Source organism: Aspergillus oryzae, chromosome 2 (genome assembly GCF_000184455.2).
Source record: "Aspergillus oryzae RIB40 DNA, chromosome 2".
Lineage (NCBI taxonomy): Eukaryota > Fungi > Ascomycota > Eurotiomycetes > Eurotiales > Aspergillaceae > Aspergillus > Aspergillus oryzae.
The window spans coordinates 3967261-3987577 of NC_036436.1; the positions used below are offsets into that span (position 1 = coordinate 3967261).

General features: G+C 49.8%; 8 protein-coding genes across 8 annotated transcripts; 3 read left to right on the forward strand and 5 right to left on the reverse strand.

Annotated features, from left to right (window-relative positions):
• Nucleotides 1-845: 845 nt before the first annotated feature.
• AO090003000693 (uncharacterized protein) lies at nt 846-2245 on the forward strand (the record flags this gene model as incomplete). Its single annotated transcript, XM_001819790.3, has 4 exons — nt 846-944; nt 1035-1185; nt 1245-1899; nt 1957-2245. 4 exons carry the CDS (start codon nt 846-848, stop codon nt 2243-2245), a joined length of 1194 nt encoding a protein of 397 aa, XP_001819842.1.
• A 646-nt stretch (nt 2246-2891) lies between these two features.
• Nucleotides 2892-3739, reverse strand: AO090003000694 (uncharacterized protein; the record flags this gene model as incomplete). Its single annotated transcript, XM_023234993.1, has 3 exons — nt 2892-3505; nt 3548-3654; nt 3714-3739. 3 exons carry the CDS (start codon nt 3737-3739, stop codon nt 2892-2894), a joined length of 747 nt encoding a protein of 248 aa, XP_023090057.1.
• A 1722-nt stretch (nt 3740-5461) lies between these two features.
• Nucleotides 5462-8072, forward strand: fcpA (protein-serine/threonine phosphatase; the record flags this gene model as incomplete). The annotated part of the gene is made up of 3 exons (XM_023234994.1): nt 5462-5709; nt 5784-5870; nt 5945-8072. 3 exons carry the CDS (start codon nt 5462-5464, stop codon nt 8070-8072), a joined length of 2463 nt encoding a protein of 820 aa, XP_023090058.1.
• Nucleotides 8073-8505: 433 nt separating this feature from the next.
• Nucleotides 8506-9235, reverse strand: AO090003000696 (uncharacterized protein; the record flags this gene model as incomplete). The annotated part of the gene is made up of 3 exons (XM_001819793.3): nt 8506-8609; nt 8703-8977; nt 9084-9235. 3 exons carry the CDS (start codon nt 9233-9235, stop codon nt 8506-8508), a joined length of 531 nt encoding a protein of 176 aa, XP_001819845.1.
• Nucleotides 9236-10053: 818 nt separating this feature from the next.
• Nucleotides 10054-10972, reverse strand: AO090003000697 (arginase; the record flags this gene model as incomplete). The annotated part of the gene is made up of 2 exons (XM_001819794.3): nt 10054-10357; nt 10416-10972. 2 exons carry the CDS (start codon nt 10970-10972, stop codon nt 10054-10056), a joined length of 861 nt encoding a protein of 286 aa, XP_001819846.3.
• A 754-nt stretch (nt 10973-11726) lies between these two features.
• Nucleotides 11727-13666, reverse strand: AO090003000698 (glutamyl-tRNA(Gln) amidotransferase subunit PET112; the record flags this gene model as incomplete). Its single annotated transcript, XM_023234996.1, has 4 exons — nt 11727-12976; nt 13026-13167; nt 13224-13300; nt 13354-13666. The coding sequence occupies 4 exons, from the start codon at nt 13664-13666 to the stop codon at nt 11727-11729; spliced, it is 1782 nt and encodes a 593-aa protein (XP_023090059.1).
• A 1251-nt stretch (nt 13667-14917) lies between these two features.
• Nucleotides 14918-16125, forward strand: AO090003000699 (uncharacterized protein; the record flags this gene model as incomplete). Its single annotated transcript, XM_023234997.1, has 2 exons — nt 14918-15986; nt 16052-16125. 2 exons carry the CDS (start codon nt 14918-14920, stop codon nt 16123-16125), a joined length of 1143 nt encoding a protein of 380 aa, XP_023090060.1.
• Nucleotides 16126-17252: 1127 nt separating this feature from the next.
• On the reverse strand, nt 17253-19939 carry AO090003000701 (uncharacterized protein; the record flags this gene model as incomplete). The annotated part of the gene is made up of 2 exons (XM_001819797.3): nt 17253-19647; nt 19716-19939. The coding sequence occupies 2 exons, from the start codon at nt 19937-19939 to the stop codon at nt 17253-17255; spliced, it is 2619 nt and encodes an 872-aa protein (XP_001819849.1).
• Between the last annotated feature and the right edge of the window lie 378 nt (nt 19940-20317).

The window sequence follows — 20317 nt, forward strand, 5'->3', positions numbered from 1 at the left end:
TATAACATATGTAGGAAAATGATTGATGTGTTTTGAGGTGCCCACCGTGGTGAAGCAGGAGGAAGTACGTGTAATGACTCGATCAAATGAGGGTATCTCTACTAGTAGTACGTAGTCTCATAGCTCCGCCTCGGCTACCTATCGGGGGTCGGCAGTGCAGCTCCACTTGTGATCGTGACTTGTACCTATGAGTCCCGCCAAGGTTACGGTTACTAGGTACTCTGTAGATAGGCGGCGATCCTTGCGCGGATGTACATTGTAGGTACATGGATAGTATGTACTGTATATACCGTCATTTAGTAAGGCAACTAACTAACTTATCAGCCTAGCTCCCGAGACGGCCTTACATCATCCGCAGCGGCAATCAGCTCCACACCCTTGGATAGTGATAAGAGACACAAGGAGTTCTGAGTATGGTATTATAAGTGCAGTGAGTTGGGATGAAACAGAGAGATAGAGGGAATACTCCTATTTATCAATGAACGTATACAGACATACCCCAGCAGCGTTCCTGGCGGTATTGTAAAAGGGCCGTACCTTGGAGATCAAGTGATGAGACACCCGTGATGCAGGAACTCCACTTCAATCCAATGACGCATCGAGTTGCTCCCTGATTGGTTGATACGCAGGTCGCTCCGCAACCGGTCCGCATCACCTCACTTCCCTCCCCCAGACCTGGAGGTACCTCTCCCGTCCTTCTCTCCCTCTCCATCCCATCATCTATCCCTCTCCAGACCCTGATTGTATTTCATCATTCCTATCGTCCCATATTAATAGAGTATTGCTAGTTTTCTTTTGATTTCGTCTGTTGAGGTGCTGCTTTTTTGTCGCCGTTGTCGCCCACCATGAAGTCGACCTTGGTTACGGCCTCTGTGCTGTTGGGCTGTGCTTCCGCCGAGGTTCACAAGCTGAAGCTCAACAAGGTGCCCGTGTCCGAGCAATTTGTGAGTAGACCTTACTATTCCGGCCATGAAAATATTCATCTACCCATCTGAAAGCTTGTCGGGACGAATTTCTGACTAAATCGTATCCAGAACTTGCACAACATCGACACCCATGTGCAGGCTCTCGGCCAGAAGTACATGGGAATCCGTCCCAACATCAAGCAAGATCTTCTCAATGAGAACCCGATTAACGATATGGGACGTCATGATGTCCTTGTTGACAACTTCCTGAATGCACAATGTACGAAACCCTAGTAATACTTGAAGGGGGGCTCCAACTTACGCGTAGATTCTCTAAAGACTTCTCCGAAATCGAGATCGGTACTCCTCCACAGAAGTTCAAGGTGGTCCTTGACACTGGCAGCTCAAACCTATGGGTGCCCTCTTCGGAGTGTGGTTCTATCGCCTGCTATTTGCATAACAAGTACGACTCATCCTCGTCCTCCACGTACCAGAAGAATGGCAGCGAATTTGCCATCAAGTACGGCTCTGGTAGCCTGAGTGGTTTTGTTTCTCAGGATACTCTCAAGATCGGTGACCTGAAGGTGAAGGATCAGCTGTTCGCCGAGGCTACTAGTGAGCCCGGCCTTGCTTTTGCCTTTGGCCGCTTTGATGGTATCCTTGGGTTGGGATTTGACACAATTTCCGTCAACAAGATTCCTCCACCCTTCTATAGCATGCTCGACCAGGGCCTCCTCGACGAGCCAGTCTTTGCTTTCTACCTTGGAGACACTAACAAGGAAGGTGATGACTCCGTAGCGACATTCGGCGGTGTTGACAAGGATCACTACACCGGCGAGTTGGTCAAGATTCCCCTTCGCCGCAAGGCCTACTGGGAGGTTGACCTTGATGCTATCGCCCTTGGCGATAGCGTTGCTGAACTCGATAACACCGGTGTCATTCTGGATACCGGCACTTCCCTTATCGCCTTGCCCACCACCCTTGCCGAGCTTATGTAAGTCAAGCCAGTGTACTGTGCATGTCTGTCATACTCTTACTAACTATTCTGAAGTAACAAGGAAATCGGTGCCAAGAAGGGCTTCACCGGCCAATACTCGGTTGACTGTGACAAGCGCGATTCCTTGCCTGACCTCACCTTCACCCTGAGCGGATACAACTTCACCATTGGTCCCTACGACTACACTCTTGAAGTCCAGGGATCTTGCATCAGCGCCTTCATGGGCATGGACTTCCCTGAACCCGTTGGCCCCTTGGCCATCCTGGGTGACGCGTTCCTCAGGAAGTGGTACAGTGTGTACGACCTCGGCAACGGTGCTGTTGGCCTGGCCAAGGCTAAGTAACCAAGTAATCTACCATGCTATGTTCTTATTGGTTGCTTGTGTATGTGAGACAATGGTACATGATAGCCTGCCTCGGTAGTTGGTTGGCCTTTTTCTGTTACGGGAAATCGGCAAAGCCTTGTTTTCGCTTATGACCTCTATCCTGTTTGTTATTGATATTTTGTGTGACTCAGTGAGCCACTGGCTATGCTCTAATGACATTCATTGGATGCCGATAGTTCTATATACATTGCGATTTTAACGCGTATCTTTGATCTATCGGTACAATGATTCCCTACTAAAGGTAGCCCAACTAGACAACTATGCCTACGACCTCTCTACATTCTTCATAGCTCCGTGTGGAGTCCGTCTCATACAACCTCGAGCAACCTGCAGTTCTTTGGTTAACACAGACCACACCTTAAAACGGCACGATCCATTCGAATAGACAAGCCCTCTTAATATTTGAATTCTGTATAACTAAACGGACGCTTCTATAATAGCTCTAAGACTATAAGGACGAAGCGAAACTCTTGTTAAAACCATGCAGGGCTCCGAGCCACCAATAATATGATAGCGAATAAACTATCTCAGCTCCATCACGATAACCGAGAAGTTGTCTGATTTGTCATAGGTATGTACCTCTGCCACACGTAGATCTGACTGTTCAGCAAGCAGCTTCCCACTGCTCCTTTGAGCGCTCCTTTCCGCCCATGGAGACCATCAACGATAGATCAGCCAGTGTCGCTTGCCAAGGTACGTTGGTCCCCGGCAAGACCATTTCATCGATGAGGATCTGCGAATCATGGGCCATTACGGCGCGTAGGTTCTTGAGGATTTTGATACCTTGGGCGTCAGGATAGTCGTGAAGGATTCTACGGAGGTAGTAGAATTTGGCACCTTGGGTGTTTATTTTCATGTCAGCCGATGACGGTAGGATACTGGGGCAGTTGTGCTGAGTATAGATGTAGGATTTGCCTTTAACGATCTGTGTCTGGAAGATGTCATGTACCATGGTTTCTACTCCGTCGATTTTAGGGAGCTGATCTACTGCTTGTGGTAGGTCCTGGAGGGTGAGCCATCCGCTGAGATTTGGGTATTTCTTTATGAGTTGGATGCATTGATGGCCGTGGCCACCGCCCACGTCGACAAGGGATGGTCTGCGCGATTCCTGAGGCGGTTGGATTATAGCGCAAGCTTCCTTTTCGAAATGACTGAACCCAACTGTCCAGTCGGTTGATTCGAGTGCAGTCATTACGTGCTGTAGGTTATTGAACCGTTCTGGGTGTTGAGCAAGTCACGCAAAGCACGTAAGGTCGGTACTGAAGGCCTCCTGGAAAGGCGTATTGGTGTTGCTGGTGATCTCCTGATAGTGCGTCTCTGCGAAGAAGCTGGGAAATTCCTGAATGGCTGGACCACAATTGTCGAAGCTGTGAAGTCATCAGCGGAGATTCATATATTGACATGTATTGGTGGAGGAGATACACACGCATGGCAAATGAAGGCTTCGGCCATCTGACTTGCCAGAGTGTGAGTCGCTCTATTTGCTGTGAACTTCCCATGGTCTGCTTCTGTTATGAGCCCATTCGACGCAAGGTAGCTAAGTATAGATCCTAAATGTCACAGGAAGTAGTAGTCAGATATGGCATGTCGCGATCAAGGGCCTGAAGCTTTGCAATGACATCTTACCGAATAATTCAGGACTCGCACCGGATTTCCTGGGCAATTTGGTCCACCTGCAGGGGTGTCTCGCTTTGGGAGAGTGACCGGAATAAACCTGATTCGATACCGAGACGAACGGCGGCAATCTGCAAGTGCTGGAAAAACGTAAGTCTGGTAAGGACAACATAGTGAAAGTCATATGTTTAGTATAGTGCCGACTATACGGAATCAAGCTTACGCCGTTGAAAATGCCCATGAGCATGTCCTTGGGCATCTCCAATTCTAACAGAAGTTGACGGAGAGCATCGCGGATCTTAGCTTGGTCTGCCCCATCGGCTTCTCCAGCTAGAGATTGGGCTTGGGCGATGATTGACTCCATTTGAACCTGAAGATAGGACAAGCAGAATAAATTGGGAATTGGTATATTTTATCCAAGATCCAGATGTCTTGTGCTTCACGGTGGAGTTGAAGCTCTGTGATTGGCCAACGATGATATACAGTGCCGCAGTTCAAAGCTGTCTTCCTGGAGCTGCCTATGCAGGCAGTCAAAGTATGGTCATGTGGCCTGACACCATTGTAGAGTCAGCGGGAAGGTCTCCCGGCTCTCAACGCGTGCCCCGTTCAAGCCCTAATCTCAATCTAAGCTTATGAGACTGTTCTGCTTTCATGACGTGAAATTTGATTTTAAGGAAACCTGGCGGGTGGATTGCACTGAAAGATCGATTTATATCCAGCTACTAATCAGTTGTTGTTCCACTACACGAGCGACTACAAGACCGGTTATGAGCATGTCCATTGCCAAGATCGTCAACAACAGGCTGTTTCTGAGTCATCAAAGCATGCTTTTGAGTTGTTCAAGTCTTGACTAAAGGGTATTGTGGCTTTGGCTGCATGAACCAGTAGTATATGCTGACCGAAGAAGGGCAAGTAAAGGTGTACGCATGTCCACTTTCTTATATAAGAGAGGGTCTCGCCCCCCCCGCACGGGCTCCCGAACATCCATAACAAAAGTGCGGGTCTTGGCAACCAAACCTTGTTTCTTTCTGCTTTCCCGGCCAAACGGTTCAAACTGCTTTTCCCTCTCTTTCATCATCAACCGTTCAACTCTCACACGATCCAACAACTAACTGCTTCATCCTCGCTCAATCCCCACCTCTTACTTTCCCAACTTTTTATTTCTCCGCACTGTTGCGGAGCATCTGCCGATAGTCTCTATATCCTTTGTAGATATTCCCTTTGTCCTTGTTCTCCGTCGCGTCACCTTGCCGCGATCGACCTAAGCTACCTGAATACACATCCCACCCCGCTAAGTGGAACATTTTCCTGTCGCTTTACCTGTCAGTCGTCGGCTTTATACACCCTCGAATCTGAGCTAGGGCCGGTTCAAGCCTATTCTCGTCGGTTTTCCAATCCGCCGTCGGGCGCGTCGGGCATGGCGCCATAGCTACTGGAACCGGGTCTCTGCTCGCAATTCATGCATATTACCCCGTTGTCAATTGCTATTGTCAATAGAGGTAGGGTCATCAAGCATTAAATCATTCAAAGAAAGAGAAACGAGCCAAGTCGTACAGGAGCATGCTTCTTCGGTTACCGCCCAGCCTCCACTACCCGATCACCGTAACGTCGCTGCTGAAACAGCCCGGCGACTCGGTGGAGAGGGACGAGGCGCTGTTCTGGTATGTCTACCAGACGACCGTCACCGAGGGTGATGGGCTGGGCAATAAGATTGAGGTCAAACGCAAGTTCCCGACCAAGTTTGAGTCGACTGTTGATGGCGAGGTGGTCCAATGGAAGATTGCGAAGGGGGATATCATCGATGAACCGTAAGTTCTATCGCCTTGTTGCACAACTTCCTGACGAGGGGGTTACATGGTTGCGATTGTTAACTTGAGGACAGTGTGGAGGTCATCGAGATTGATGAGCCATGTGCTCACGAAGTTCAGTTTGGGGGCCTCTGTGCGGAGTGCGGCAAGGATATGACCGAGTAAGTAGAAAAGATATCATATACGGCACTATAGTTCTCTACTGCAGAAGCACTAACCCTGCCATCTCCTACAGATCTACATACAATACGGAAGTGACGGATTCGATGCGCGCAACGATTCAGATGGTCCATGATAACACTGCACTAACCGTGAGCGAGAAGGAGGCTGCGCGGGTGGAGGAAGATGCGAAACGCAGGCTACTGTCAAATAGAAAACTTTCTCTGGTGGTGGATCTTGACCAGACGATCATCCATGCCACCGTCGATCCAACTGTTGGAGAGTGGATGGAAGACAAGGATAACCCAAACCACCAAGCGCTAAGCGATGTTCGAGCATTCCAATTGGTAGATGATGGCCCGGGAATGCGCGGTTGCTGGTACTATGTCAAGTTACGACCAGGTTTAGAGTCATTCTTGCAGAACGTCTCAGAGCTCTTTGAATTGCATATCTACACCATGGGTACCCGAGCATATGCGCAACACATTGCAAGTATCATAGATCCAGACCGAAAGCTGTTCGGCGATCGCATCCTCAGTCGTGATGAGAGTGGAAGCTTGACGGCTAAGAATCTCCATCGTTTGTTCCCGGTGGACACGAAGATGGTTGTTATCATCGACGACCGTGGTGACGTTTGGCGGTGGAGCCCTAATCTTATCAAGGTTTCGCCGTACGACTTTTTCGTTGGCATCGGGGATATCAACTCGAGTTTTTTGCCAAAGAAACAGGAGCTGGGGGCAGTCGGCAAATCTGGGGAGAAGGTAGGGACGAGGCACACAAAACCTCCTCCGCTAGAACATCATGTCAACGGCACAACAGCGAAACCAGAGGGAGAAGTGTCAGCGTTAGAACAGCTTGTGACCATGGGTGGCGGAGACAACCCGAGACTACTGCAAGAACAGACTGATGCGCAGGAAGAGACAATAATGCACCAGGTGGAAGACCGCCCTCTGCTGCAGAAACAGAAGGAACTAGACGCTGAGGAAGATTCTGCAGAGAGTATTGATTCCTCTTCTAGCATGGATGAGTCGCAAGACTCAAGCAAACATCGACATCATCTGCTGGAGGATAATGATCGGGAACTCTTCCAGTTGGAAGAGCGTCTCGAGCAGGTGCATAAACAGTTCTTTGAGGAGTATGATTTGAGGCGAACGAGGGGGTTGGGTGGAAGAGTGGCAGCTCTGAGAGGCGAGAAGACGCCTTCGAAAGACAAGGACGTTGATCTAAAACTGGTGCCTGATATCAAGGATATCATGCCGCAGATCAAGCGCCAGATCCTCGGCGGGGTGATTCTGGTATTTTCCGGAGTGCTTCCGCTCGGAACAGATACCCAGAACGCCGATATTTCCCTATGGGCGAAGAGTTTTGGAGCTGTTATTTCTCAAAAGATCAATGTGAAGACGACCCATCTGGTGGCTGGCCGTAACCGCACCGCAAAGGTTCGGGAAGCGACGCGGTACACGAATGTCAAGATCGTCACAACCCAGTGGCTCTTGGACTGCCTGACGCAATGGAAATGGCTGGACGAGGAGCCGTATTTACTTCCTGTACACCCTGACGACCGAGGAGAGCCAATCTCGCCTGGCTCTAAGGAGATGGAAAGCGGATGGCTTTCGTCATCTGAAGACACGGGAGATTTTCTGACCGAGGAAGAAGATGCTTCAGAATCCACAGAAGACCTTCTCAAGTCCACCGGCCTCGACGAGCATTCGCCGATTGGTTACGACGAAGACCAGCAAGCCGCTGTCCACGAGGAACTAAAAGAGTTCCTTGGCAGTGACGATGAAAGCGAAAGCGACAGTGAAGTATCGTCCTGGGCTGAGGAGGCGACACCCAACAAGAAACGTAAGCGTGAAGAAGGCTCAGAAGGCGGGGACGATGAAGAAAGTCAAGAGGAAGGCGATCAGCCAGGCTCGCGCCTATCCCAGCGTATCAAGCGTTCCTACGAGCGGAGCACAGGACTGAAAGAGGTCGCGACTGCGGCTACCGACGATCCCGCTCAGGAGTCGCATGTGGCTACGGAATCCAATGATGAAAGTGCACAAAAAGAATCAGATGAGCCTGCATCTCAAGACCTAAATGCCAATCTTCCCGAAGACCCCGCGGAGGACGACGACGAACTCGAGCGGGAGATGATGGCTGCTTTCGAGGATGGCGACTATGACGCCAAAGCGGAAGAGGACATTGCGGCCGGAAACGGTTGATCTGTTTCTTTTATGTTAGTTTCTGCTCGACTTCTCCTTCACCTGTTCATATTGGGGCGTTGAGGTGTATGTGACGATGCCGTAGCTGCTTGCGGGCAGCACTATGTTGCTGTTGTTGATACCATTTGGTATCCCAGATTGGCTAAGGTTTATTATGCTTTCTCATTCCGTTGCAATTGGTGCGATGCAATGATGGCATAGCGATGGCGTTGGGTACCTGACTCACATCTGATTGACTGTCTGATAAGTTGTTCATAGTTCTGTCTCTATAGTATCAAGGACAAAAAAAGGAATCTCAAATTTTGGATATCATATACCATACAACGCCCATATCTTCATACATACAGAATCGATCAGAAACCATCGCATAATTAGTCATCAACATCATATCCGGTCATAGAAACACAACGAAAAACAAAAAAGACCAAGAAAATCAATCATATACATCGCGATTAACCTGCCACGACATGATCATCATCCAAAGGAAGAAGATGGTATTCACCAGCTCAAACGCAAAAGCTGTCTTCCAGCAATCACCTACCAACCGTATTAGCATGCCGACGAGAATAACCAATTAAACATGTAGTCTAGAAAAAAAGGACGAGAAAGAAAAGAAAGAAAAAAACTCACAAATAGTCTTCTGGGTCAACCAAGCCAAGGTCTGCATATTATTCCCCCCGGCGCGATTATCAACAATATAGATCTGACAATTATCATCGACGTTCCCGACCACGCCGTACAACTGCAACGAGGTCTCAATCAACCCCGTCAACCAGAGGACGAAGAGGATGAAACTGCCCAGCATGATAATGCCGGGGAGCAGGAAACGCTGGGCGGCGAGGATGAGAATGAGAATGATGAAGAAGATGCCGAGGGCGCCGGAGACGACCATGAATGGGAAGAGCCTTTTGTCTTTGGTATTAGCATATAATGATCCATTTCTTTTGTGCTTTCAAAACAACATGGAAGATTGTGATAGAGAAGGAAGAAGCAGGAGAAATATGTACTTACCATGGAGTCCCGAGACGCATCTCAGATTGTACAGACATAAGCCAGGCAAAGATGCCCATACAGATAGCGGAAGCCGATAAGACGATGAGGATCCAGATGTTGAGTTGGAGTTCGGGCCAGTGATAGCGTCTGCGACGGTAGACGACGGCCATGTTTGCTTGCTTCCTTGCCCTATCGGGACGGTTTTGATGCTGTGGGTTTGTATACGAAGCAGTAGGGGCGGGGAAAATTGAATATGTGGGAAGATGTAATATGTATGTGAAAATCAATGATCGTTCTCGTCGGGAATGTAATTTATTTCAAACCCGGCCTGTCTCTCTGCATGTACATGTATATATACGATCCCCGCAGGATAGATTTGTATAGGCTGGTTGAGTCAGGGACTACACTTGCGGGGAGGAACGAAAGTGCGGTCACTCCTTTCCACCGCAACAACTGGAGTCGGGCAGAAGACAAGGCGACTCAATTGGTGGCGAAAGTGCAGATGCAAGAATGAAGCGCAGAAAGACAGCGCATCAGCGCCGTAATGGCGTTGGGCTGTTGTTTCGGGGTTCCTTGCGATTGGACTGGCGCGGCGAGTCGAGGACCACTGTTATGTAAGCGGTGAGAGATTCATCGTTCTGGATGTCTTTGGAATTCTTTATTTAGACAAGAGAGTACATAGGAACTGAAAGAAGAGAAATCTATCATCAGATGGAAGGGAAGGTGGAGCATTTGATGTAAAATGAGGTGGCAGGTGGAAATTGCGGTGGCAGGGGATTTGATATCCATCAACCCTAATTTTAGCTGCCTTCTTTTTTCTACTAATTGCACCAACTCATGTCTTGAAATCGTTTCAATGTCATTGTACATATCCTAAAGCCGTGCGGTCATGTCTAAACATAATGTAATAAGAAAAAAAAAAAAACATATAATAAATAAGAAAATTCCCATCCGATCGCCATCTACCCGTCTATAAGTCTACATCAGCTCACAGGAGGGTGTCACCCAGTGCACTGCGCACTAACGAGCAACCGGTCCGAATGGTTTCGGAGGCGCCTACCGACTCCAAGCTGGGGTTGACCTCCACCAGGTCCATGGCGACCAGGTTGCCCGTCTCATGCACACACTCGCAGATGAAATCACCCTCACGAAGAGTCAGACCGCCACGCACGGGAGTGCCGGTGCTGGGAGCCCACTGCGGATCCAGAGCATCGACGTCGAATGAAAGGTGAATAGGGGTATCGTTTCCGATGTGGGCCAGAGCCATCTCAACCACACGGCCAATACCGTACCTGTTGGAGATTAGCTTCGGCTGCTTTCCTTGTGCTACGAGAGGAAAGAAAGACTCACCGGTCAATGTCGTGCATGCTGAACGCCTTAATGCCATGCTCCCGAAGGATTTGCTTCTCGCCGCGATCAACATCGCGCAGACCAATGTAGACCAGCTTACGGGTGCTGACGATGTGCTCATCCTGCAACCAGCCGAAGATGTCCTTCTGCTCCTCGCGGGCCAAGCGCGTCAAGAACGCCATGGGCATACCGTGGATGTTTCCACTAGGGCTCATCTCCGGAATGTTGATATCGGCGTGCGCATCAACCCAGATGACGGCCAGCTCCCGACCCAGGCGTTCGCGGGTAGCCTTGGCCGAGCCGGAGATGGATCCGATGGCGATCGAGTGATCACCTCCCAGTGTCAAGACCATCTGACCCTGCTTGGCTTTCTCGTAGACCTGTGCGCTCAGCGCTTCGGTCACGGCGCTCACAGCGCGCGGCTTCTTCATGCCGCGGTGGTCGGGATCTTCGGCGGGGATCTGGTTTTCGTAGTAGTGGACGGTGCCGTCATAGTCGAGGGTGTAGCCAAGGTCGTCGCGGAGTTGATCGAGGAGGCCAGCCTCGACCAGGGCCATGGGGGCAGCCTCAACTCCAAGTTTGCACTGTGTCAGTTAAAAAGTCCGGTTAGCGATGATCTTGTGATCTCAGTGATCGACACCCGCGTGTGGGAGGATCGTCCTACCTGGCCGCCATTGAAGCCGACTGCTACCACACCCAGATTTCCGGGCTTGGACAGGAAGCGTTGTGTGATGGTGGAGGGTTGAGTCATGGTGAAAGGGAAGAATTGGAGAGTGGATGAGAGAGTGAGGAGGGGATCGGAGAGTCTTGATCTGATAGAGGGGGAGAAAAAGATTCTAGAAACGGACTAAAAAGATAAGATCTTGCAAGTGGGGAATCTTCCGAAGGGTTGCAACCACCAGAAGAACAGGACCAAAGAGATGCGATGAGAGTCTCCAGGAATCGATTGTATGACAATTGAAAAAGAATACAAAAATGAAGTCCTCCGACAGGGGAATTGAGGTCCTTTAAGTAGGGGAGACATCGTGGGGCGCCGTCAGCGGCATTCCTTGGAGGATCGCTAAGACCTGCTTTTAGGGATCGAGGGCTTCCCCTAAGTACAGGTCCAGGAGAGATGCCCGCGACGGCGTCGCCATCCCACTCCACCCCCAAATTTTTATTAGCAATTTATTGTGATAGCCGGGAGATAGACGCGATATTTACTATTTACAAAGAAAGTGCAGGAAAACGAACGGGTATCATTATGGCTATGACGTTGTCTATACAATACATTCCGTGAAGGAATAATTATCTACGAATACACTCAACAGGCTACCCCAGAATCAGTTCCCGGAGGATCGCATCGGCCTTGGGCGCTTCTACTCGGCCCTTTTCACCCATGCGCATCATCTGTCCGACAAACCAGCCTAGTTTCCCTAACTGGTTTTTAGTCCGGATCTGCTCGACCATCTGCGGGTTCTGGCTGATTGCTGCCTCAGCCAACGCAACGTATTCCTCTCTGGAGAGAGGCCGGAGAAGTAGGTTCTCCTCTTCCAGTAACTGAGGAATCGCCCGAGTGTCTCCGTCGAATACCATGGCTAGCACCTGCTTGGCGGTAGGACCGGTGATCTGCTTTCGCTGGACGTGATCTATAATTTGAGCCAGCGATAGTGCCGAGACTCGTTCTGCATCCCAAGGCAGGTCCGCTTTAGTCAAAAGGCCCCCAAGCTCGTGGAGAACCCAATTACCGGCAACGCGTGCCAGACCCCCACGGCTCTTAGGATCCTGGTCTTGCTGCAGATCGCGCAGGATATCCACCACGTCCTGGTAGTACTCCAGCCGAGCTCCATCCTCTAGCTCAACCAGCGGCTTGGCGTCTTCAATCGAGAGGCCGTACTCTTTGCCCGTCAACAGCCCAATTAGCTCATCCGAGGAAGTCGGTAACGTGTTGGCCAGCTCCGACACAAGGTCAGCTCCGATAAGTAGCGGTGGTAGATCCGGATCTGGCATATACCGGTAGTCTACTTCGCCCTCCTTGCCTCGAAGTCTCCGTGTTTCCGTGCTCCCAATCGTCCAGCCACGGGTCTCACCCTCCACGACCCCACCACTTTCTAGCACAGCAATCTGGCGGTTCTTTTCTGCAATGATGGCATCCTCTACAGCCTTGAAGCTGCTCAAGTTCTTGATCTCCGTGCGCTGGCCGAGGCCACCGATCCCGCCATACTGATGCACACCCTCGGTATCGCCCCGCTGACGGATCGAGACATTCACATCGGCTCGGAGTCCTCCCAATTCCATACCGGTGGTGACTGCGCTACAGGATTGAAGGATTGCCTGAATCTTCCGGACGCACGCTGCAGCTGTCGCGGGTGTATGGATCTGGGGCATCGTAATGATTTCGACTAGGGGGTGGGATACGCGGTTGAAATCAAGAAGCTGCGTGGAGGGATGGTACTCCTGTGATTTGGCCGTGTCCTGTTCTAGCTGTACCTGCTTGATACCGATGCGAACGTGATCGCCATCTTCCGGCGCGATCCCATCGTAGCCGAACAAATCCACATAGCCGTTTCTCGCAAAAGGTTCTGCGAGGGTTAACCAACGGTCACGACACTGGAGAAATTCTATATTCACCATAGTATTGTGTAATCTGATATCCCGCTGGCTGGTCCTGATAGAAGTAATGTTTCCGATCGAATCGGCTCACGGGCTGGATATCACAGTTCAGAGCGAGTGCGGCGCGGAGGGCAGGTAGCAGTGTTGGAACTTGGAATTCCTAGAGCATTTCAGCTTCCACTGATTACCAAAAAAAATCTGATCTCGGAGACTAACCGGCTGGCTACCTGGGAAAGCCAGGTCAAAGAGAGCAACGTTTGAATTGGGTAGGTCGGTGGATGATGTCGAAGCACCTGGTCAAGCAGAGGTCAGATCCATGCTTGACATAAATAGGCTGTGATCGCACGTGAAAATAGTTTGGTCTCGGTATTCAGTTGCGCATGAATCTCAATGCCGACAGTGAGCTCCCATTTTTGTCGCGAAGCCTCCTCGCTCTCCCTTCTCTGACGCTTCTCGGCTTTTAAGGCCTTCGCATTTTGTTTGAGCTGCTTCCGGAGTGGTACACGGTCCTGCGACTCTGAAGCTGACGTTTGTAAACGCCGAACCGAACTAGATGGGCTCGTAAGGGTGGGCAGTCGAGAGCTATAGGGCCGGGGACATTGGCAACAAGGAAGAGAGCGGGCCGCTCGAGTCGATTGGCGCAGCCAGGGGCGGAGCATATGGGAAAGACGGAGGGTTTGATGAAATTGATAGAAGTGAAAACAGTAACCTTCTTTCGGAGAAGAGCGTGCTGAATAGTGACGGACAATTGATTTGAAGGGGGAAAAAAAAAAAAAGATATGGTTGATCGGTAAGGAAGGCTCAAGTTGGCGATATCTTTTTACTATCCTTTTTGGGAGAAGGCGGAATTACCTCGGAGTTGCTTAGAATGTATTGTCTTTACCATACATACCCACCTGACTGCTTTACTTTTACTCGCCGTACACATCCTACTAGTCTTATTCCTCATACAATGGGATTATCACTTTCTTTTGAACATTTTCGGCAAGGAGACGTATCGTGACAAATGTCTTGCCGATAACGAGATCTCTGGGCACTCCAGGTCATTCAATTCACATACAAAATTCATGAGAATGAGGTAAGCCAATGCAGTGCAGCCAACACATCGGTTCTTGACACGACGAGTATGACGATGATGGATTATATATCCTTCTATCTTCTATACTTGAGCACCCCTCCTTCTATAAGGGAATCCCCCTCCCACGTCCATACTGTTCTCTTTTTTTTACTCGAACAAAATCCTCCAAAACTAAGAAGAGAGAAGTCAGTTCCATTCAATCTTTCTCTCCCTTACCGGATTGAGTTTGGACTCATCCGATGATCTTCATCCACATCGAATCCACATCCGCCAACCCCACCAAAAATAGAGTATGTGAAGTTTGGCTGACCGTCAAGTTGGAATTATTCTTTGCTTTCGGTTTAGTTCCTACGTGAGACTTTCGATCTGTCGCACCATGAACTCTCTTATCTGGGGCCGAATTTGAGACGATCTATTTATTGAACAGTTGCTGACGGTCTATCGTCACAGTCCTTCTTTCCGATCTACGCGCAAGGGCTTCGCTTGGGTATGTATACATCGGCTCATCGATAGACTCTCTCACCTCCGATTTGACGCCCACCCACGCGCGCTTTGTGCTCGCTGCCCCCGTGAAACAGAAAAGAATTCGAGCCGACATTCTATCCTACATTCCTCCAAAAGTGATATCCGAAAAACTCTCTACCGCGAGAGCGGTCCTGCTCTCTCCCTTGTTATGTCTCTCGTCTGTTAGCCCCTCCAAACAATTTTCGTGGACGGTGCCTGTCCGCATGACTTCATAAATTCGATGCTCACGGGTTATGGTTTACAAATGAAAATTTCACCTTTTAATTCAACTTGACCAAGTCTTCTGCTACTTCCGGTCTGAATAACAATGTTGCTCTATTCAGGATCGAGACGCTCTAAGAAAGCTTCCAAAGACGGCGGCAATAAGGCGTCTACAGCTTCAGTCGTCTCCGGGAAGTCCCATTCTACTTCAAAAACCTCGCGATCTTCCGGAGATGCCGCCAAGAAGAAGAGTACCCCAGAGCAGTCCGCTGGGCCAAAGAACAACGTCTCAAGTTCCAAAAAGGCGCAGAATACACAACCTGCGAGAAATCTCAATTTCAAAGCGGCCGGACCGGAGAAGAAAGTACCTGATGTGTTCGAATACCTTGAATCGGATTCCGACACTGACTCCGACGATTCCTACGTAGAGGACGATGACATCCCCAACAGCAACCCACGCAGGTCTAATGGTTCGTTCATGAATCCGCATGTCAGACTTGCGCGCCAGGCGAACATGATGGCGCAAGGCATGGGCGCCCCGAGTCGAACATCATCTGTACGATCGAAAGGCTCAATGGATTCCTACCAAGTTCCTGGTCTATTTGAATTATCTACGAGAAACAGCACGGCTCGGCGCAAAATGTCTATGGAGGGTTATCTGACAGAGGCGTCGAACAACTCTGACAAGCGGAAATTGCGTCTGAGTCCAATGCCAGAATCCTACGAGCCCTCTCGAGATCCCACATCCTTTCACCCTCCACTTCCCCCGTCCCCGCCACAAAGCCCGGAGGAGGAACCCCACTGTATCAACAGGAAGTCAAGGCGAAATACAAAGACTTCATCCGTTCCTTCTGGCTATGGACTTCTCAGCTGGCAGCTGAGCGCATCAGTGGAAAAGGAAGAGCCACCTCTTCCCCCGCTTTACCGACGATTCGAAGATCTAAACCACCGCGTGCTCCTCTATCTCCAGGACGAAATCGCACAGATGGAAGAGGAACTGCACGTATTAGATGAATACGAAGAAATGCATCGTGTAGCAACTGCAGAACAAGAAGGGACAAGCATCGTGCCCGCTTCAAGACGCATGGATGTTGCCCAAGCGCAGGCCTACTCATCCCTGCATTACCGACGGGAGGAAGTGATGGCCGCATTAGTACAAAAGACCCAACAATACAGTGAGTATCCTGTGACGAAAATCAGCTGTCGTTCCAAATCTAACTAAATAAGATAACTCCCTCAGTGCATATAGCAAAGTCACCCAAACGCTTCCCAGCGCATCCGATAAAGACATCGACACGTATCGTACCTGGATGAAAGAAAACGTCCCCGTCGCAGCAGCCGAGACCCGTTTTCTAGAACACAAAAAAGACCTTATCTCTCTCACCATGCGATCGACATCCAACTCCACCTCTGCCTTCTCGGCGATCATCATCGCATCCGCCGCTATCCTCCTGCCGCTACTAGCCTTTAGTATGATCGCAGAATTCTCAGGACGTCTTCTCGTCGTTGCGATGGTGGGCGGCGCTGCATCTGCGATTGCGTCCAATTCTGCAGCCGGTGCCGAGAAACTCGTTGCTTCTCACGATGGGTGGAGAATTGCTACTTTGTAAGTTCCTATCATAGAGTCTGGCCTTTATGAACCAGAAGCCTAATTGTTTATCTGCAGATATTTCGGATTTATGGCCATAGCTGCAATGTTTATTCCTTGAATGGGCGATCACGAAAGCATGGAGAGTGGTTGCATAATGACTTATGAATTTCCTTGACAGTGATGAATATATGCCTTCTATTACTCATGTTGACTAGGTACTATTCCTTGTGGAAGGGGACTGGTCGAAGGTGGCGTTTAGGATACTGGTTCCGATGGCAAACAACCTAGGGTTTACAAGGGTTCTCCGCTTTTCGAAATATCTCGTTACAATTCCGAATAAGTAATACTTGAAGTAGATCTTGCAGATAAACTAATACATAGAATTTCTAGGTGAAAAACGTGTAGTCACAAAAGTGAGAGACACTCCGCCCAAGAGAAACCAGACCAATCTTGGAATCAATCTGCGCCATTCGCTGATCTTCATCTCATAAGGAGATGACAACAGGATTCTTCAAAGGGAAATCATAGTCGTAGGGAATCGACACGCGTATACACACACACCAACTAATAGCCGTAGCCATATTGTTATAAAATGTAACTTCAGAAGAGGAGCCAAAACCTCTCTTCCTGTCTCATTCTCAAATCTAATAACCCGTAGCTTTGAGAAATCAAGAGAATATAATGAATTAGGGAACAGAAAGAAGAAAAAGGACAAGAGGACAAAGTCACAAAAGATCAAGTACAAATCATAAAAGTGTAACACCATTAACCGAGCCTTCCTTTTTCTAAAGACAATGGCGAACATAAGCATGGAAAGACAACTCCAAAACGTTGACGATACTTGCTCGACTCATGAAGGGACCGCGTTGCCGTTCTGTCTGTTACCGGGTGTTACGCTTCGATCCTGGGAGCTGCCTTCAGTTGGGGGTTGTGGTGTTGAGCTCTGTCGCGCGTGAGCTGCAAGTTGGGTTCTATTCCTCTCCATCAGTGCGGCTTGTTCAGCGGCACTTCGCGCGTAAGTCATGGCAGCTGCTGAGTTGGAGTATGCTGCCGATTGTGGAGGAGCTTGATTGGAAGGATAGTTGCCGTATGGGGGAGGTTGTTGTTGTTGCTGCGGTTGCGGTTGCGGTTGCTGTTGTGGTTGTTGCTGCTGCTGTGGTATGAACCGTTGCTGAGGGTTATTAGAACCCGGAGTCATGTATGGTGTTCGTGGAGCCGCATATGATGCTGGCTTCTGAGGAGAAGCACTGCGCCCAGCTGCGTAAGAAGCATTGTATGCCCCTGGTTGTGCGGGGCGCGGCGTGTAGGGCTGTGGCGAAGCTTGGGCGGCTGGCCCTTGCTGGCCCGAGTAGGAAGCGTACCCATTTTGTCCTGGTCGCTGGAACTGCTGATTGAACTGAGGAGTGGGCTGAGAGTATCCTGAAAGATACCCTGGTCGTTGTGAAGGTGTTACTGGTGGCCGAGGTCCGGCGTACTGTTGTGGATGGCCTGGAGTGTATGGCCCGGAAGTGGAGGGTTGCCTTCCACTATAGTATGGCTGTTGAGCGAAGCCACCTTGCGATTGGGCTCGAGAGCCAGAACTATATGCCCGCGAATTGTACCGGGATGGCGTTGAAGTCCGATTCGCGGCACCACTCATTGGGGCCATGGCCGCGCTTCGCTCCTGATGCGCTGTGAAGTCATCCTTCTCCATGGTTCCCCGATAGTCCGGGTTCTCGATGACGATTTTCTGGCTTATGTTCAGCTCATCCAGCTGATCGCCATTTAGCTTTGCAACCGCATACGGAGGCAAATTTGAAATGAGAGCCGCCAGACTTGATCTTAATGTTTCATACACACCCAGCTCTTCTGTAGAAGGGTCATCTGAGCTCCTCGAGTCGGATCCTGTTTCTCTAGGCTCGGCGCCTTGAACGTTCGGAGCTGAGACGTCCAGATTCCGGATTTTTTGGTACGAACTCAAAGTCTCCAGTAGATCAGAGATGTCATGTAATAGCCCTTCTACATCCCGGGATTTTGCCTCTTCCTCCTTATCTGCTTTAGAGGCCTCGGAACAAGTAACATTATCGGCGAATTCTTCGGGCTTGAAGTTCTTTACCATCTCCTCCAAGGTACTCTCGTCTAGTTCACCAATATTGCCTGGCCGTTCAGACGTTGTCTCTTCGGCGGCTTCTTGATATGGCAATGAAAGTAAAGTCTCTAAACGTCTTGCACCTCGTTTGCTCCACCATACCAAGTCCTTCGAATCAGCCTGGACAACGGCACCCGAACTGTCGAATGAAGGAGCGAATGATGAGTAGACACCCTGCAAGACAGTCGAGTCTTCGTCAACCCACAGTGAAGGATCATCGGTATACTTCTCGTCACTATGCTGCTGAGACGGCTGATGTTTATCGCGGCGGTTCCAATAAGACGGGGATGATGTGACCCCGCCATACTGGAGCCACTGACCAGAGGGCAGAGGTGCAAGGCAGTAATTATTCCGATCTCCTCGGAAAGCTTTGAAGTCAGTGATGGCGTCAAATGGGTCGATCCAGCCATTAAGAGCATTTCGAGAGGAAGACTTTGTTTTGCGTGGCATTTCCAGTTGAGGCAAGGTTGACCGAGGCGCGAAAACTTCCCCAAAGGTCCTTTTGGGCTCCGCTGGATTTTCATCAAGATTGTACGGTTCGATCTTCGTGGTCGTGATACCGTTTGGTAAGCCGACTTCACGTAGTGGCGCTTGCACCTCCACATATTTCTCTGCTTTCGGGTCGTCTGAAGGCAGTGGAACCTTGACGGATTTCTGTAAACTTGAATATAGTTGCTTGGGATTAGCTGGGTTCCCAAACAGCGTCAAGACGAGATTCTCATTCCGAGCCTCTACATTGGAGGTATTGGATTTCGCCGGTGTCTCTGCATCCTCCTCGGATGTCTCTGTCTTGATGTTCGACTGGCTCGTGTGTGCCTGACGAACGAGACTGTTCAAGAGTTTCTTAAATGCCGCGATACGATTGACAGTTTCGGTCACAGGCGACCCATCAGCCTGGAGCCCGCTCGCCTGGGCTTTATTCCTCTCGATCACAGCAGCCGATGCCTTCTCGATATCACTCAAGAATTCCGACAGAGTGTTATAACGGTTCGAAGCGACTCGGGATTGTATAGTGGAGGCCTCGTCTTTTTCGCCAGAGACTTTCGCGCGCTTCAAACGGGGCTTCGTTGGAGATGATGGCAATGGACAGGATAAGAGTTGAAGATCCGTATCGTTTCTTTTGAAGGTCAGCATCTGGATGCGAACGCGAACAGATAGATCGAGAGAGAAGTAACTGGAACCTACTTGCTTAATATTTCAACGAGATTACGCAGAGTTTCCTGTAGCTTGATCTTTTCCTGAGCTTGCGACGCAGACGAGCCAGCGTCTTGAGCGACTTTGTCATCATGACTTGACACACGCTTTCGCTTGGCAGGTGTCGCCAACGAGGGCGGATCGGGGGTGGTAGCATGGAGATCGCCATTTGTGGCCGGAATGGAAGCTGTGCCTCCGCCTTCGTCTGCGCTCATGGTTCCGGAGTCGCGCCGTTATTGCAGTAATCCTTTGACGCGGGAATAAAGGGTCTTTCCTAATGTACAGCGTACCGCACCTGGAGCTACAAGCGCGGAGACTTGGTTCCAACTTTGTGAATATAAATTGACGCGGTAATTCAGAAAAAAACCACGATTATGACCTTAAACACAGAGGCCGATGGTTGAGTGCTCGTTGATCCCCGAAGCGGATGCGCCAATAGTTACGAGACCCAGCAGGAGGGTGCGCAACCTTCAAGATAAAATCACGTATATTCAACTCCACAGGGGTGAATTGCAATGAACGTGTTTCTCACCACGCCCAGAACTAATCCAGCCGAGAAGGGCAAAAAATAAAAACCCAGGAGAAATAATGTC